This window comes from Agelaius phoeniceus, chromosome 1 (assembly GCF_051311805.1).
Source record: "Agelaius phoeniceus isolate bAgePho1 chromosome 1, bAgePho1.hap1, whole genome shotgun sequence".
Taxonomy (NCBI): Eukaryota; Metazoa; Chordata; class Aves; order Passeriformes; family Icteridae; genus Agelaius; species Agelaius phoeniceus.
In genome coordinates, this window is record NC_135265.1 from 111,773,447 (window position 1) to 111,791,292 (window position 17,846).

The window sequence follows — 17,846 nt, forward strand, 5'->3', positions numbered from 1 at the left end:
AGAGGTTTCCCATGGGAGTGCTCTGCTCCTTAGCTTTGCCTGCCTTAGACAGCCAGGGTTTTTTAAGTGCCCTGCAGTCTCTTGTTAGAAAACAGCAGCTATGTGTTAGCAGAAAGGGAAAACAGGAGGATTCAACAAGGGGAAATGCAATGCCTTTTCCCCAGACTTGTCCTCTTCTGAAACCCGAGGATGTTCAGTGCCTGTCTCCTGCTGACTCACTGCCTCTCTTGCCTGGCTCTGCAGGCTTGTGAGGCGCTGGAGGCTGCTCAGGCCCCCTGTCAGGAGGGCTGTATAGTATTACAAAATCTCATTTGCCATGAGGTTATGCTTGGAGTAAATCAGCGTGTTACTTTAGCCTTTCACCTCGGAATGTATACATGCCAGAGAGGAGGAGGGGGGCAGCAAAACCCCGGATAGGTCAAAACTAAATTCATTTGGTGACTTCATCTGTCTCTAGCTGGATCCCATCCCTGCTGAAACTCCCAAGCCTGCCCGCAGCGTTTTCTGGACTTAAAAGGCGGAAATGGCAGGAGCCGGGAGCAGCCGGGCTGCCAGAGCTGCTGCAGCGTGGCTGCTGTCCTGCTGGGCTCTCCTCTGACACACTGCCCTGCAGCCCCAGTGCCCAGCTCCCCTGGCTGCTCCTAATCAGGCTTTCTGCTTGTCCTTAGCCCTTCCCACTCACGGGCAGGTATTCCTTGGGGGCTGCTGGGGTGGGTGGCTGTGTCCGCCGTGTTTTGCCTGGAAGTTCACAGGCTGCACTCACATGGGCCAGTGGATTTGGGGACAAGCCCTCCTCCACTGCTGTCTTCATTTTCCCCTAAGTCTGCCTTTGCTAAAGAAATCTCCTCTCTGAAAGTGAAACTACTCATCCATCAACTCGTGGGAGCGAAATAATAAGTGGTTGCCCTGTTACTTTCAGTGCTTAGGCTAGGAACTGAGGTTTGCTTGCATGGGCTGCCTCTCAAGGCATCCTTTCTTCAGTGGTCAGCACTGATGTTACCTTGCTTTATGGCATGTTTTTTAATCTCTTGGAAATCCTTTAGCAATGTCTGCATGTTTTCTTGGTAACCTGTTATTATCCATAAGGGAAAAAATGAAAAGAAGAATTGGAAGTTCGTGCTAGTGTCTGGGTGAATAGAGACTTTGTTTAATAGAAGATTAAAATTTGGTTTATTTATCAGCTTTCTAGAGGTTTTCTCATTACAAAATGGGCATAGACATCTTTGGTTTTCTAAAATGTAGGTGTTTCTAATTGACTTGAGTATATTGTATGAGTCTGAGAATTATTTTTCTTTGAATCAACCTTTTTTATTTTTTTTCCCCTTCACAATCCCCTTGTCTATTGTGAAAGGTAGACTAGTTGCCAGCGTCTATTGTGAAAATTTGACAGGTTGAATATCTTACTTCAGGGCATCAGAGCAGCGATTCAAGCTTAAGATCTTAGAGTTGAAAGCCTTGGCAGGGGGAGGGTAATAACTGTAAGTAAAGGCAGTGAAGTTTTTTAGCGTTGCAGCTTTGCCACGGTTAGGTTCCTCTCGTTCAGTCTACTTCAAAGGAATTTTTTTTGTTCATCATTAATAAAATGCCTTCTTAATTTGTAGTCACATTCTTTTTATACTGAAATTTTTGTGTCCTTACACCATGTTAAGTAGTGCCTGTCTGTTCAGCAGAAAACATTACTATTGCTTTGTTCAACTGCTCTAAGGTGTGGTTTGAGGGTGCTGTGCACTGCTGTGGTTCATTTCTAACCAGAATGAATATACCTGGGTGGAAATGGTGGAGGCCAGAGGCTCTGAATTGCTTTCATTTTGTGTAAAGCTATTGATGTCTGCCTTTCTTGAATCTCTGTCCTTTGTCAAGAATGCTTTTTTTAAAGTAACGTTTGTTTCCTCATAGAAATTGATAAGGAACCTTTCAGAGCATGCAAATACTTTCAGCCATAAAGAAGATATTACCTAGTTAGATGTTACTGTTGCATTGTACTTGTGATGGCGAAGGTGAACCCTGAAAAAAAAAAAGGAATTTTGTTGCTGTAGAGACATGACATTGCTGTTTCATTGCCACAGTTTCAGTGGCAGCAGGAGTGAGAATGTAGATGGAGAAATAAAGTCTTATGATATGGAAATACAACTGGAAGATTCAAGTGAATGCAGACATGACTGGCAGATGTGAGTCAGTGAATGTGGTTTGTTCTTCTCAGGTGGACCTATAGGTGCCCTGAAGTCTTCAAAGCATTAAATTATTGTCCTGGAATTTGAAACTGTTATTTTCATTTTTGTGAGCTGCCCCAGTTTAATAACTGGTTAGTGAACAAATTTCTATTTCTAAATGCTATGCAGTATTCAGTGTAATACATTGCTAGTTATTAGGCCGTATCAGAGGGTTTGGCTCTAGTTGTGCATATTATTGGAATACTTCTGGTTGTATTTTTCACATTTGAGGAAACTGAATATCTGAAAAATAAAAAATATCTTTCTGCCTCTCAAATAATATTTTTTTTTTTTGGGGGGGGGGGTTAGTTTTCTAAAGCCACATGTAGCACAAATCAGAATTTCCAGGAGCCTTTATAAAAGCTACTCAGATTTGGGTCTAAAGCAGTCCTTTAGACCCATCATAAACATTTATGTAGGTCAGAACATCCCAGCATTGGCAGGAAGCCTCTAATTTAAAAGAAAAATATTCCGTAATCCAATCAGAGTACATCTCTTATTACTCTAATTTCACCTGCATTTAAACAGGGAAGTGCAAGGAGAACAATAGAAAATAATCTTGTCTGTGTTCAGTGATAATCCAGTAATATTCAAGCCATAAAATGTACATGGATTGCCTCAGTTTTGTCTAGACTTTGTAGAGTACTTCACAAATCATTTTAGGTTAAGTCAGATCCATGTGGTAAATGTGAAATGGCATTCAGAAGTGAGTGAGATATACAGAAAATAAAAATATTTTTAGCATTTCAGGGCTATTTAGTAACATGGGAACAGTGCAAAAGAGATTTGACATTCAGCATTTAAAACCAAGACTTTCTCACAGTATTATAATCACAGGATTCTTTTATTTATTTATTTTTTCCCCATAGCAGTACTTCATTGTGATTAATCTTATCTGATTCAGTTTCTGGCTAGATAGAGCCTTTGTGTTGCTTGGTGCAAATATCACTGCAGTCGCAGCACTCTGATGCCACGGTATTTGCTGCAGAAGTACAGCATAAGTCAAAAGGGGAGAGCAAGAACAGTGTTGTCAGCACTGCACAGGAGCTTTTTGTGTTGATTTTCTGTCTGCAGGACTCCTTTCTGTACAGACAAGCTCGAGCACAACTGGTCTCTAATGGCTGTGGCTGCAGCTGTGTGCAGGGAGTGTTAAGAAACAGGCAAGGTCCAGCTGCAAATCAGTTGTCATTTCAGGATGGTATAAAAGGATAAATTTTCCTTGTACAGGGATTTATCCAATGAATCTGGCAGGTTTCTTCCTTCAGGGATTTCTTTGTTTTTGCAGTAGCTTTAATCTAGAAAGCCTTTTCACCACCAGCTGCAGCAGTCTCATTCAGCTTCATCTTTGCCTTTCTGCTGTTATATCCTGCTTTAGTAATTTTTGGTGTGAGATCCTTTGTTTTATTGGCAGTATCTTACCAGGTGCCAGCTTCCACAAGGTTCCTCTGTAATGTCACAAAGACTTTCCACTGCATTTAAAAATTTAATATCTCTTTGTCTCTTTGCACTGCTATTTAATACAAATATGTCTATTTTTAATAAATGAGAGCCAGTAGGCAGAAACTGTAACACATGAGGTTCCACCTGAACACAAGGAAGAAATTCTTTACTGTAAGGGTGAGTGAGCACTGAAACAGGTTCCCCAGAGAAGCTGTAGAGTTTCCTCCTCTGGAGATAATCAAAAGCCATCTGGACACAAGGCTGAGTAATGTGCCCTGCTTGGGCAGGGAGGTTGGTCTGCAGGGTCCCTTCCAACCTTTCCTATTCTGCAAAAATATGAAGGACTTGCAGGTTCAGAGATGATGGCAAGTGTGGTGAGGTTTTACACTACAAATAGATTCACTGCTGTAATCCTTCTAGTCTTGTCATTATTACTGCTTTGTTGTGATACAGCTTCTGCTGTCAACAACCGTTAGTTTATCCCTGGAAAAATAAAGTAAATGTGCTTCTTGCAAAACTGTCCTTAAAAACAGCTGGATAATACCTTGTAACAACTGCAGTTATCTGTAGCAAGAGCAGTGGAAAATACCCAATATCTCAATGTTCAGTGCTGCATAAAATGCCTTAAAAATTTATAGACTTTTGGGTGTAATATTTACCATCAGGCATGCTGAGCCAGTATATTTCTAACTGGGGAAACTGCTTAAGCATGTACATGATTTTCAGCACCTGTCTAATCCTCTGAACTCATGTCTGTGGTGTGTAGCTGTGCATGTGTAAAGTGTTTTTCTGAAATGGCCTAGACTAATATGGGAAGATTCTCCTCAGGCTTGAAGTGAAACAAGGGAGAGTCCTTTGTGCTTAGGCAGTACTGTACCAGCCAGAGGTTCTTAATGTCCCCCTGTGCCCCCTGAAGTGGGAGGTGTGATGTGCTACCTTCAGTCTGCTTTCAGTTGCTATAGAATCACCAGGCACCTCTATGGAATTCTGAAGATACCAGGTAGACACTGGTTATCAGGCTTGTGTAAGCTTCATTGCAATCTTATGATTCAGAGCCTTCAGTGTAAACAAGTGAAAGCCTAACAAGTTGAAAATGTAAATAATGTTATTGGAAAAAAGTAATGTATTACAACATAAGATCAAGTTGTTAGCTACTTGGCTATTCAGAGTATGGGCTGTGTGTCTCCACCTGTACAGCTGTTCTCTTGCATCAGCTTACACATGTTTATTAATGTGTTTTGAAGATGGATCACATTTTTCAGAGTACTTCAGCACTTTGGGAACTCGGTCCTGCAGAAAACCCCAGCCCAGCTGTAGATGTTGAGCACAGAGGTTCTTGATTGCTGCTGAGCACGGTAGCTGCACTACCTACATCTGCTTGTTCTTTCTTTTTTTCCTTCTTTTTTGTTTTGTTTAAGGTCTCTCTATGTGGCAAACAGGATATGTGTGTATCTGAGCACCAAATTAGAACATGCTTACTGTAAAGGAAACCTTTCCCAGCTGAGTTTATTTAGAACGTAACCAGTAGGGGAACAAGAGATGCAAAGAGAGGGTGAACTCTTTCAAGAGAAGCAGCTGTGGAATATTCACATGTATGTCAACAAAACACTTAAGAATGAATGGCAGTGGCATGTTATTGAGTTTTTTAACAGAAATTCTGATTCATTTTGCCTTTGCTTACAACTGTACTCATACACCGTTATGCATGCTTGTGTACAAATCTGAAGCTCTTGTCTTTAATAGCTTGAACTCGTCTCTAATAAATAGTCTGAACTTTTGTTTGACCCTTAGACCATAATAATTAATTCACAGATGTAGCATAAGTTGTATTACAGGTATCCTTCAGGGTAGCATTGTAAAACTCAAGGTTATTCATTTACTCACAGTTTCCTGCAGTAGAATTCCCCACCCCATGCAATGCAGCAGAGGAAGCTGTTTGCTCCCCTGTGGGTTGCAGAAGGATGGGTATTTCTCTTTGCAGTTCTTTGTGGAAAAAGGTGATGAAGGAAGTTCTGCTTCCTTTTTCTCTGTGTGTGTATTTTCTTGATCTTTTTAACAAAGTGAACTTTCCCTTTTCACTGGTGGTAGATGATGGTTTTTTTGTGCTCTGCCTGGCCTCAGAGGCCAATTAAAATCTTCTTGAAGTAGTGGCAATTACAGATCAGAGTAGTTTTATTTCAGATGTTCTCATCTAAATATCTTTAGTTGCTGTAGAATTCAGTGGACTCCTCTGTATTGAACTGTCAGTTTATTATTAGGCTCACCAGTAATTCTAAGTGAATATTAAATTCACTATTAAGCTGTTATTTCAACTGATCTTACATACAATATTTAACATGTTAGTTTAGTGGTGACAGTAGTACTATCTTTCTGTTAGTTTTTTATCTATATAAAAAGGCTAAAAAAAATAAAACAGATGTGTTTCAAACTTCAGATGCCATTAGTATCAAAGGGGTTGTTTGCCTGCTCAGTGCCTTCCACGCTGATGTTGAAGCTAAGCTTTTATGGTTAGCCATTATAGTGTAGTTTTAAGAGTAAAAGGGCACTCCCTGTTTCTAAAACTTTGTTCCTAGCACTTGATTCAGTCCAAGCACTTAGTGCATGCCAAGAAAGCGACCTTTGCTAACTCTTCCAGTGAATACAGGGCTGTGTTCACACAACTGGCTGTGCTGCATGCGAGCCCGCGGGAAGAACGGAGCAGGCTGAGCACGGGCTGATTCCTTCCGTGCTCCAGAGCTGCCTGTACACAGTGGACAGGCAGGCAGCCTGGTTCTGAATGAGTTTCTGGCAGTGGTTGCCTGACTATTGGAGCACGAATTTTTCAACCCTATTTTCTCTCTCTCTCTCTTTCTTCTCTAATTCCTTATAAAACAAATTCGAGGATTTTATGCCTCGCATCTTAATGTCAGTAGATGGGAACAAACTTGAACAACCTTCTGTTTGTAGATTTGTTTCCTAGAAAGTGACCTGTGTTATGAACTTTGTAATCTTGTATTTAAATTTATTCTCTGTGTTATGTACTAATACACTTACATGTTACCAAGTCAAGTTTTGTGCTGGTAGGTTTTTCCCATTTCACAGTTTACCTAGGTTGCCCTACCTAGTTAGCACACATAACTATGGGTGGAGTTAATCTGCAGTCTTCTCCTTATAGAATTGTCTGTTAGGCTTCAAAGGGCTACATCACTGCAAATTCTCAATGGAAATAGTCCATGCAGACCTTGGATCCTACAGAAGAGATCCTGCTCTCTTGCATCTACTGAGAAAGTTGAGGTTCAAAGCTAAGATGGCAGGACTGGCACCAAAGATAGACAGATCAGTGTTAGCTGCAGATTGCCACGAGACGAAGGTGTGCAATCCCCAGCAAACCAAGAATTATCTTTCAACTTTGACTCTGGTCATTTCTGAGACACTTCACACTTGGATTGCTTCTAGTGGACTTTCTGCAGTCCGTTACTCACAGGAACATTACTTACTCTCTCCATGAACTTGATTCTGCTCTTTGAAACTGCTGATGAGATAAACTTGAGTGTGCTCATGTTTTCTCTTTGCAACATCTTGCAACAGAAAGATGTGACTAGGGTAGGATAACAGGGAGCAAAGTCCAGTAGTATGTGTTTCTGGTCTGTGTACCTGGGAAGATGATAAAAGCTACTATGAATTGCCAGCTTCCAGGGAGGGACCTTTGCTAACTAGAAGAATCTATCTAAGGTGATGTAGCTGTGAAAACTTCAAGCACAGAGTGCCATTTACCAAGGTCTCCGTGAAATGTTATCTGAACACTGCTTGAAACTGTCTGTTCGAGAAGAACTGCTGGCATGACCAGTCAGTGAATGTCTGACTTGATATAAGAGACTTACATTGATTTGTTTAATCTAGACTACCTGGGCATTGGGACTGACACTGAGTGCTGTCTCTAAAGCATTAAGAAATCCACTCTGGGGAAGAAAAAGCAATTAGAGCTGGAGGATAATGTTGGCAGAAGAACAAATGGGTTTAAGCTTAGAGGAAATGTTCCTAATGTTTGAGAAGAATCGGGCTCCACGGCAGTTTTCCAACCACACAGTTGAGGGGGCAAATCTCAGTTGCTTTCAGGATAGATGTTGGTGCACTGATAACATTATTTGATTTGAGATTTGAGATTATTTGATATTCACTCTGTGACTGTTAGGAACTGAATTAATGATCCAAAAGGGCCCTGTCCCAGTAAGAAATCAGTAATAGAACAGCTGCTTCATCATTTAGAAGTTACCTAAAATTAAGTGTTGGTTTAGGAAGCCTGATCATCCTGCAGTGGTAAAAAACTGGCAGATGTTGGATCACTGTATTGATGCAGCGCAATGTGACAAAATCTTGGGTCTCTCATCCTGTCTGTGCATCTTTAGGTCTGAGTCTGGGGTTTTTCCTACCTTATTGGCATGAAGCAGAGTACCATAGGCTTGTATGTTCTTTAAGTTCACAATGACAGCCAGAGAAATATGTTCGTAGGTTCCAAGAGGACATTGAGGAGGTTACATATCATCAAATAATAAAAATTACCCCTTCTTTCTCAATAAACAAAGAGAGGGGTTTGAGTTTTCTTTCCCTCTTTTGAACAGGAAGCATATATTCATTGTGTTTAAAAAACAATTACCAAAATGTCAAAAATATTTTTTGTCTCTCTTTTTTTCCTAGTTGGGGAATGGCGGTCAACGTGTACTCTACCTCTATAACCCAGGAGACTATGAGCAGACATGACATCATTGCATGGGTTAATGATATATTAGCTTTAAACTACACAAAAGTTGAACAACTCTGTTCAGGTAAGAAAGCCCAGTATGCTCTATAAATGTTTATTTTAAAACCACTTTAAAAGTCTGATTTGTTGAAAATAGATAACTTTTAACTTTGACAGAAACCAGTTACTCTGAAAAAAGAGACTAATGTATGTGCACAGGAAGCATTTTTACATTTGTGTTAATCATGGGAAGATAAGGTACCTTGGGAAAGCATAACAAAGGCAGAGGTGAATGGGACAAATGTAGCAGGAGATACATAGAAGTAATAAAAAGGTTAGCTAAGCAAGCAAAGAATACAGTGATAAGTTTTAGTGTTTTTAAGCCACTGGGGTGGTATCTTTTCAAATGGAGGGTGGATATAACTGTGAAAGAGACAAATAGAGAACCAACACCCTAGATGAACAAAATTCCCCAGCTCCTTTTCCTTCCTGAAAAGGTTTCCTTGAGGTTTCTCAAGTCCCTGTTGATGCTTGCAGGAAAAAAGCACAAGAAAAAGACTGAAGAAAAAACATGGATTTGAGGAAATGAGGCTTTAGTTGCTGTGAGGGCTTTAGAACTTTCAAAGTTTGCCTCTTTCTCTTTAAATCTGAGTTACTGTTATAAGTATATTTGGTAATGAGCCCTGAAAAAAGGGTAATAGTTTGAATACTTCAGACATTTTGGTTAATCAGAGTTGCAACCAGAAGATGGGTGTTAAACAACAGGGTCTGTAACTAGATGATGGCTAGAAATGACACAGAAAAAGGTTGATGTTTCACTGTGAATATACATGCCCCTGGGGAATGATTTCTTTCTGATTTCCAACTGTGATTTTTAAATTTGAAGATGCTTGGTGGAGGAGGAGTTTGTTTGTGGTGGAGGAGATCTAACTTAGATTGCTACTTCCAGACAACTAACATGCTGGGACTATCTTATGAAGGTATTATATTATCTTATGAAGACAGTGCTCAAAGCACATGGAAGAGGAACCACATGACCAGACTTCAGCTATTTCTTGGTCTAGACAAAATGAATGAATGGGATCTTATATTCATATATTTGATTTTTCCTATCATTCTGGGTAAATTTTTTGTCTCAGAGATGTTCCCTGAAAGATGGAAGTAATCCTTTCAGGCTGATTGTCTTCAAAATTAAAAAAAAAAACAATTTTCAGCTGCAGAAGTAGAGTATCATACTTGCAGCCTTGCACAACAACCATAAAAATGAGGTTGAAAAAGTGCAGGATAAAGTCAATGTAAGCAACTGATGTAATCTGAACAATTAAAGACCTAGACCATGGGAAATTATTTTTTTAACTGGTATTAAACTTGAAATTGAAGTGTTATCTCTAGCTGTTGTTATATTTACATGTCAGGAAGTTAGTCTAAGTATTTTATTTCAGTATATATAAAGGCAGAATTCATACAGGGAGTAGCTATAGATAGATACAGATAGATACATGCATGCACACACTGAAGGAGATAAAAACATAGAAGGAAATGGACGTTTGCATCCCAAAATACCCAAAGTTTGCTATTGTTTGAAACAGGAAGCATAGTAGACAAGTTATTGACTTGTTCCTATGTAGCTATTTAAATGCTTATAAATAGTTGAAAGGAAGCTTTTGAAGTGAGTTCTCAATCAAGTTAAATGTGTGTGGGCTTACACAAAAAAACCCACCCAGCAAAAAACCAGCTAAGACATAAAAAACTTCACGAAAACCGTTTCTGAAAACAGGGGAGAGGTGATTGAAGAAAATATTGACTAAGCAGAATAAAATGAGTTAAAGTTATGTAAGAAGATCAGATAGAGAGACTTCAGCTGTGTGGGGTAAGAAGGGGGAAAAGCATGGGAACTGTCACAAATCCACTGTCCCATTTCATTACACAGCTTCTTATACAACTTTTTCTGTGACCTACAGAGAGGATTTTGGGACACACCTCAAGGGAAGAAGTGAAAAAGGGTCAACTCATTGCAGCTCTTACTCCATTCTGTATAAAATTAAATCTTTTCTTCCTTTAGAATTTCCTGGATTGTATTGATTGTTATTGCTACCTGATGCTTCTACATTCTTGTCTTTATGAGTGAAAGCTGTTAATTTGAATTTCCCCATTTGGTTTGGTAGTCGAACTTGATGCTTACACATTCCTGTTTTTACATTCATGTACTTTACAATCCAGAAGGGGCTTTAGTAGCTTCTTATCTAAAGAAGCATTCTAGCACAATACTTCCTGTGTTCAGGAGGACTTTACTCTCCGAACTGATGAATCTAAACACTGATAGATTTTTGCAGACACTAGAGCATAGTAATCTTAATATGTTCTTCCCATTTGAGACTGCATAGTCCATTGCTCATGTGCAGAGCATCCATGTGTAGGGATTGAAGACAGATGGACAAGCAGGTTTGGGAATCTTTCTGCATTTAATATAGTTTACTGTGTAAACTCAACGCAATTTATTAAATGTACATATATTTTATTTAGCCTATTTCTAGCATAGCTTTTAAGAGCGATACTAAGGGAACAATAACACAAATGATGAGCCAACTAGCAGGCAGAGCACCAGCAAGCAAGCATGGTATGGACTGCAGTTTGAGAATGGCCAGTCTAACTCATTCATTCTGGCATTCCTTGGCTGATGTCCCTTGAACCATTGGCAGCTTTCATGCAGATTAATGCTTGTTTCCATAAAATATGAGCATTTCTCCAGGACTTCAAAGGGAAGGAATATGTGGGAAACTCTTTACAGCTATGAAGCATTTCACAGCATTAACAAGGATCTGCAGAGCTGCCGTAACTGAATTTTTATAATCTACTGTAAAATTGTGCGGACATTTTCTTCTTTTTTAGAAAAAAAGCATTAACATTAGTCATGCTGTTTTATGACTATTCAGTTCTTGCTCATTTTTGTTAATAAGGAGCAATCAAAATGCCAGGAAAAGCTAAATGTGAGGCCAAAAAATGTGGGAGAGGGAAAGCAGGGGGGATGTTATATCTGAATTAAAAGCTCAAAGGAGTTACTTTTAGGAGGTAAGAGCTACTTCTCCACAGCAATGGCTGATATGGCATATGCTGCTGTTCAGCACCTGGCTGAGAGACCTCACGGGTGCCCACATTTTGCAGCCAACCCAGCAATAATTTTTGACATTCAGAGCTTAAACAAGAAGGAATAATGTGACATTCTGCCTTCACTAAAGGCTTTATTCAGAACATATCTGAAGCTTAACATGACAGTAGTTACAATGATAGAAAAAGCAATCCGACCTCCTTTTCCTCATTGCTGTGGAGAAGTAGCTTTGATAATACACATACTCTAGCAATACCAGCCTGTTTCTCAGTTTCCACTTAGAGGAACAGAGCTTCTAGGATGAGGAGCAGCAAAGGAAGAGGTTGGCTTAGTCATAAAGTATTTGTATTCTTTGGGAGTCTTAGATGTGGTTTTTGTCTCTGCTAAGTAGGCCGAGCAAAGTGCAGTGTCCCCTGAGCTTTCTGAATGCCTGCTGTGGTAGTGACGTGCCAAGAGAGCCAGGTTATGGATGGGTGCAGCCCTGGAGAGTCTTGCTTCAGTCTGCAGCTCCTCTGGTAATTTAATTTTGACAACTGAACAGGGAAAATCTCTCCAAGCATCTCAATACAATTCTTTTTGCTTTAGACATGTGTCATATTGTCAGTCTTTGGACTCTGGGTTTGATTTCCTGCAAAATTGTTTTACCTGAACATGAAATTTATAAACCATGGTTTTAATAGAAGGCACAGTGCATTCCCTTTAGATTGGCTTTAGAGAGAGCATTTCATTTGATACATAAATTAAATATTATAGAGAACAATTGAGAGGATGTAATGTCGTAGGATCCCATGTGCAAAACCCATAGGTTTGGGGAACAAGAGTTTCATATGAAGTATGACATTGGTTGTTTCTTAAGAGTCATGCTGTTTTTTAAGGAATACACAGTGGTTTCTTAGAAAGAATTCTGACTAAGCAGCTTATAGCTGAATTTTCTTTAGTAAGGCTGTTTTTCATCTCTAAGGAATACCAAGTGTATGTGTTGCAGGGCTTTTCATGACTGTGAGAGTGTTACATGAGAGTATATTCAAAATAAGAGTCAGGCAGGCGATTATAGAAGGCTTGTATATGAATTAAAAAGAAATAACACCATGTCTACAAGCTGTATAATGTCAAGGAAATGGTAAATGGATAGAAAGGAAAATGTGGCCTGGAGCCACATTTATAATTTTTTGGTATTATTTTTGACTTAGCTATACTTCTGTGATTCTATGAGATTAAGGAGATACAGACTCTCCCCACTTCCTGTATTTGAAAATTCTCAGTAGAATTATAAACTTGCAAATTGTCAGGCCCCCAGTGCATGCAGACCTTCTGTCTTCGAGGATTTGTATGCAAGGATCAAGGATTGAATGCAGGGTTGTTTTTTCCTTGCTTTTAATAAATGGCTCTATTATAAAGAAAGCATGTGGTTTGGCATTTTCAGATTTTATTCTGGGGGTTAGCTGTGTAGGATTTGTGTTTCCATGTCTCAGAACATGTATTTTGTTCACTGCCTATATTAACCCATAACTTCCTATATGCTTATTGCTAAAATCTGCCTTATAGGGCCCTTTTGGAGCATTTGATGCAAGCATTCCTCTACAGCCCAGTGTGCCCAAGAAGCCAAAGCATGTTTCCATGTTGGTGGTTTTGGTTTTTTCCCAGTTGGCAGCCTTGCAGAGCTTGGGTCTCTAGCACAACTTAGGAACATGATTAAAACATGGCTTGATCTCATTTGTGCTCTGTAACCGAGGCATGTTTCAAGGAACTGGCATGTTGTCCTGAGGTCATGCAACACAGAGCATACTCAGTGTCAATGACTCTCTGATATCTTCCATATGATATTTAGGATTAGAGGGATACTATGAATGTTAATGATGGGATTTAAATAATTTCCAAAACTTTCTGAGGACACTTGAAAAGCAGTATCATGAGATTCCCAGCCAATAATTTTTTTTTTTAATGTCACTCATTAAGAATTTAGGAGGAATAGAACTTGAACAAGGTTTTTGCTTTTTAAAAGTAATTATTTAATTACTCATAGCACTCACTTGCAGTCAGTTGCTTGATTTCCCTCTGGTTTAAAGAGCTTGTTAGATTTTTTTGGTACTTTCTTTAGGCATGATGAGTTACGCAGCTATTTTAAGTTAAATGGGAACTGTGTTTTCTGAAATTGTTCTGATCTTTGTGTTTAAAAATTAATGAATTCCAAAATAAATTATTGCCAAAAATTTAAGTACTAAAAACTCTGCTGTGTATAATTTATGAGCAGCTTAATGATTTACATATTTAAGAAAAAGAGAATGCAAGTTAACACAGGAAAACCTCCCTCCAATATCCATTATTTAGAATGATCAGTGGATATTCTGGATTACGTCACACACGTGCCCTACCTGTGTGGAGCAGGACTTTTGGAAGCAGATGTTATTTGGGTGCACATGATCTCAGGGGCTGTTGGTAAGGCTGGCAGGAGGTGCATAGTTCTTTTAGGCTGTGTCCTGTGGTAGCAGCACTGCTTTCTGGAGCTCCCATCTGTGTGCAGGCACTCACCCTGCCCTCTTTGAGGCAGCTGTGCTCATGCAACTGTGAGCAGGAAGGCAGGGCTGCACTCTAATCTGCATCACTTTTAGGGCTTTTTAAGTGCCCTCCCAGGACTGTTGCTGGGAAAGGTGAAGCTGGGCCAGAGTGGCTTCACTGATGCACAGCCCCATAAAAATTTGCTTCTCTACAACTAAGTAGGTGGTAAATTGATGTGATCTTGAACATTCACTGGGAAATGGGCTGAAACTTTTAAAAAACTTTTAAAATTGTAGTGAAGGTGTGGGGAGGGGGGGGGCAGTGGAGGGTGTGTTAACTGGAGAAATAAAATTATGTTGACCTACATGCTAGGTCATATAGGTGCTGCTGGAAATGCAAAGAGGAATTTGAAGACTGTGGTCTCTCCAGTGGAGAGCTCAAGATAAGGTGTTCTGTTTCTTAAACACATGGCTGTATGTAACATAACATTATGCTCACAGACATGGAGTCATAGAATAATTTATGTTGGGAAAAACTGTAAAGACCATGGAGTCCAACTGCCAAGTCCACCACTAAACCATGTCACTAAGAGCCACATCTGCATAACTTCTAAATACCTCCAAGGGATGGTGAGTCCATCACTTCCCTGGGCAGCCTGTTCCAATGTTTGGCAACCCTCTCTGGGAAGACATTTTTTCTAATACCCAATCTAAACCTCCCCTGCCACAGCTTGAGGCTGTTTCCTTTTGTTCTGTTACTTGGGAGAAGAGACTGACCCCCACCTGTCTACAGCCTCCTTTCAGGCAGTTGTAGGCAGCAAGAAGGTTCCCCCACAAGCTAAATAATCCCAGCTCCTTCAGCTGCTCCTCATAAGGGTTTTGCTCCAGACCCTTCACCAGCTTCATTGCCCAGTTTTTAAAACAACCTTTGAATTGCATACCAGAACACCCATATTTGAAATCCAAATGAAAATGTATGCTCTGATACTTGAGTTGAAAACCTACTGCTGTGTGCTTACCTAAACATCACTGCTGAGGAAGCAATTCTAGAAAGCCTAAGCTAAAAGACCAGCCCTAAGTGCTGCTGTACTGTAAACAATGATTGCTGGAATTTGTGAGTTTTTCTCTCCCTTTCTTACCAAACTATTAAGTCACACGTGCTCCTTGCAAGTCACTGCTTTTTTTTTCATTGTTGCTGTTGTCCCAGCAACAGAAATACAGGGTGTGTGCAGCTTTCCATCAGTGCAAGCAACCACTGTGAGCTGAAGTGCTGATGACTAATTCATACACAAATCATCCTGTATTTTCCAAATGCATGATCAGGTGGTTGCAGCTTTGGAGAGAATGAATAATTTGAAGGAGTTTGTATCTAACATGACTGGATATGTGTTTTTGTATTATCTAAATATTTCATTAAAGCAAACAAACTAATTTTGTTACAGAAAAAAGTGCAGTCAGCCTTTTTCCCAAATGGAATTTTTCAAAAAGTGAGTGTATGAAAATCAAACTGAGGCCTGGTTAAAAAGTTTAAACTTGATTTCTATGCAGTTGTTGAACAAAGCTAATACTAAACATTTATACCAAATTTACAGTGTAGAACTTAGCTCTGTTTGCTGTGGTTTGAGTATCAGAATTTTAAAAAATCAGCCTCCCCCTCCTGCCCCAGCAAGGCCCTGTCTTTTCATGGGCCCTTTGTTTTCCACGTTGGCTGGTGTGGTTTTATATCCTTTTCTGGGATCTTACTCCCACACACTACAGGGATTCAGGGAGGAGCAGTGAGGGACAGTCCTTTGACATTAGATTTGAAGGATTGACCTAATTTGTGTAGGGCACAAACATATTGGCTTATATTTATACCTGCTTATATTCATAGTGTTTCTACTAAATATTTTATTAGTATAATAACTTCTAACTATAGTATATTAAAAGCAGTCTGTTTGAAAATAAAGTTTTCCTTTTAATTTATAAATAGATAAACATCAATGCTAAAGCATCTAATCTTGGTTTCAGATCTCTAGTCAGAAATCCAGGAAGTTTACTGAGTGGTAAAAACTGGTTGCAAACAGGATTCTCTTGTCTTCATTGTTACCTCTTTTAATTTCCTTTTGATTTAAATAGTGAGGAGCAGAAGTATTTTTGATAATAAAGAAAATACTTCTTTGCATTTGTGGATTCATTAGCCTCCAGATGGTGAAGGAGAGGAGAAAAACTGAAAATCTCTAATGATGCAGAGTGCATATGCTTCAGAGCAATCTAAGTCAGCATGGACAGTGTGGGGAAAGAAACACAGAAGCAGGGAAGAAGACATACAGGACAAAAGCTAAAATTAGTTCAGCATTGCTTACTGCAAGGGACTAGTGAAAAATTGTCTACAACTCTGAAAATCCTGTAAGATACTCAGTTTTTATAAATTTGGTAGCAATTTTCTGCTTTACCACTGCATGTGGCAAAATTCTTGAATTTTAATAGTTTTAAATAACCACCTTTTCAATTCTGAGTTTGTTCTTTTGTGTCTGAATTCTGTCCTGGCATCTCTTCCCCTCCTCTGGCAGCTGCTTGCCCAGCCTGGTGGATGCAATGCCCTCCCTCCACTTGCTGCCTGCTCTGCCCCAAGCCTGGGATGCCCAGGAAACACCTGCAAAGCCCTGATGCTGCTGGGCTCTTTCTGCTCACTAATGGGGCTAAAAATAGCAACTGCTGGGGGTGATTTCAGCACAGCCACATTTGCAGGCTCATTTCAGAGTCTGCACAAGTGAATATCTTGTGTAACTAATGGCTGCATCAATATTCTAGATCAAAACACAAAAGGATTTTTAGCCAGTGATTCTAAATTGCTTGTTAGCTAATAAAGGATTAGAGGTTTTTAACATTGATCCCTCTTCTGCAGTGCCACCAGCTGTACTTTTCATCTTTCATTTGAGTAGATGTCAAATTATTTCTTTTTGTATGTGTGTATGTGCATGTTTATGCATATAGAAGTTTTTCAGTCAGAAAGATAGATTTATTGTGAGAGTTATTCTGGCAGTGTGTTTTCAACTTCCCTGTACACATTTGAGAAGATTTAGGTTTGGGGGGTTTTTTGGTTGGTTTTTTGGGGTGTGGGGGGATTGTTGGGGTTTTGGTTTGTTGTTTGGTTTGGTTTTTTTTCAGAAAACGTAGGGAAGTTTTTTAGTACTGAATAAAACACAGTAGCATAAGAATTCTTTTGTTTGTGTAAATTATGCAAGAGGTATGTCACAAGCCATAATGTCATTATCTCTACTGTCATATTCTTTGTATTCCATGAAAAAGATTCTTTTCTCATGCACCTGCATTGAAACATCAGTTGTGTAGTACATTGGATAGGCCTAAAGAGCTGTCCCATATGCAGAGGAGCACACAGATATGCTGTGGCTGAAAGGTAAAGGCTTTGCAGTCTCACATCACTTAAGTGGGGCTCCCCTTTCTGCTGCCTCCAGGAAATCTCAGCCATGGGCAGTGTAGACAGTAGTGTCCCCATTCTGCTGCACTGGTGTTTCCCATTTAAATGTAATCTGACAGCTACAAGCTTTAGGGGGTAAAATTTTAAATTATTTATAAACACCAGTGTTTATTTATAGTATACTAGTATAATATATTTTTTATATATATATAAAATTAAATACATACATAACCTCGATGTCCAAAAGCAAGTGGCCCCAGCTGACTGTAATGATATTTTTACTTTCTCCTATTGGTGGGGTAGGCAGGTTTCTGGCTTTTTGGAGTCGGGAGGAATTTCCTTTCTTTGTAGCTCAGTGTTTAGTTCAATCCATGTTTGTTTGTTGCCTCTGTACTTGAGGAAGGAGTATTTTAATGAAGTGTATTTGCCAGTGCAATGAAATCCTCCTGTTGGGGAG

The 17,846-nt window shown here is 39.5% G+C and overlaps 1 protein-coding gene across 5 annotated transcripts in view; it reads left to right on the plus strand.

Annotated features, from left to right (window-relative positions):
• Positions 1-17,846, plus strand: part of MAPRE2 (microtubule associated protein RP/EB family member 2) — a 97,309-nt gene that overhangs the window by 52,258 nt on the left and 27,205 nt on the right. For 4 of the 5 annotated variants that reach the window (XM_077185367.1, XM_054629155.2, XM_054629145.2 and 1 more), the window contains one exon: positions 8,325-8,452. The exons of the other annotated variant lie outside the window; for it this stretch is intronic. In XM_077185367.1, coding sequence (XP_077041482.1) covers positions 8,332-8,452 — 121 coding nt within the window. In that variant the 5' untranslated portion in view covers positions 8,325-8,331. The remainder of the gene's footprint in view (positions 1-8,324; positions 8,453-17,846) is intronic. 5 annotated transcript variants of the gene reach the window in all.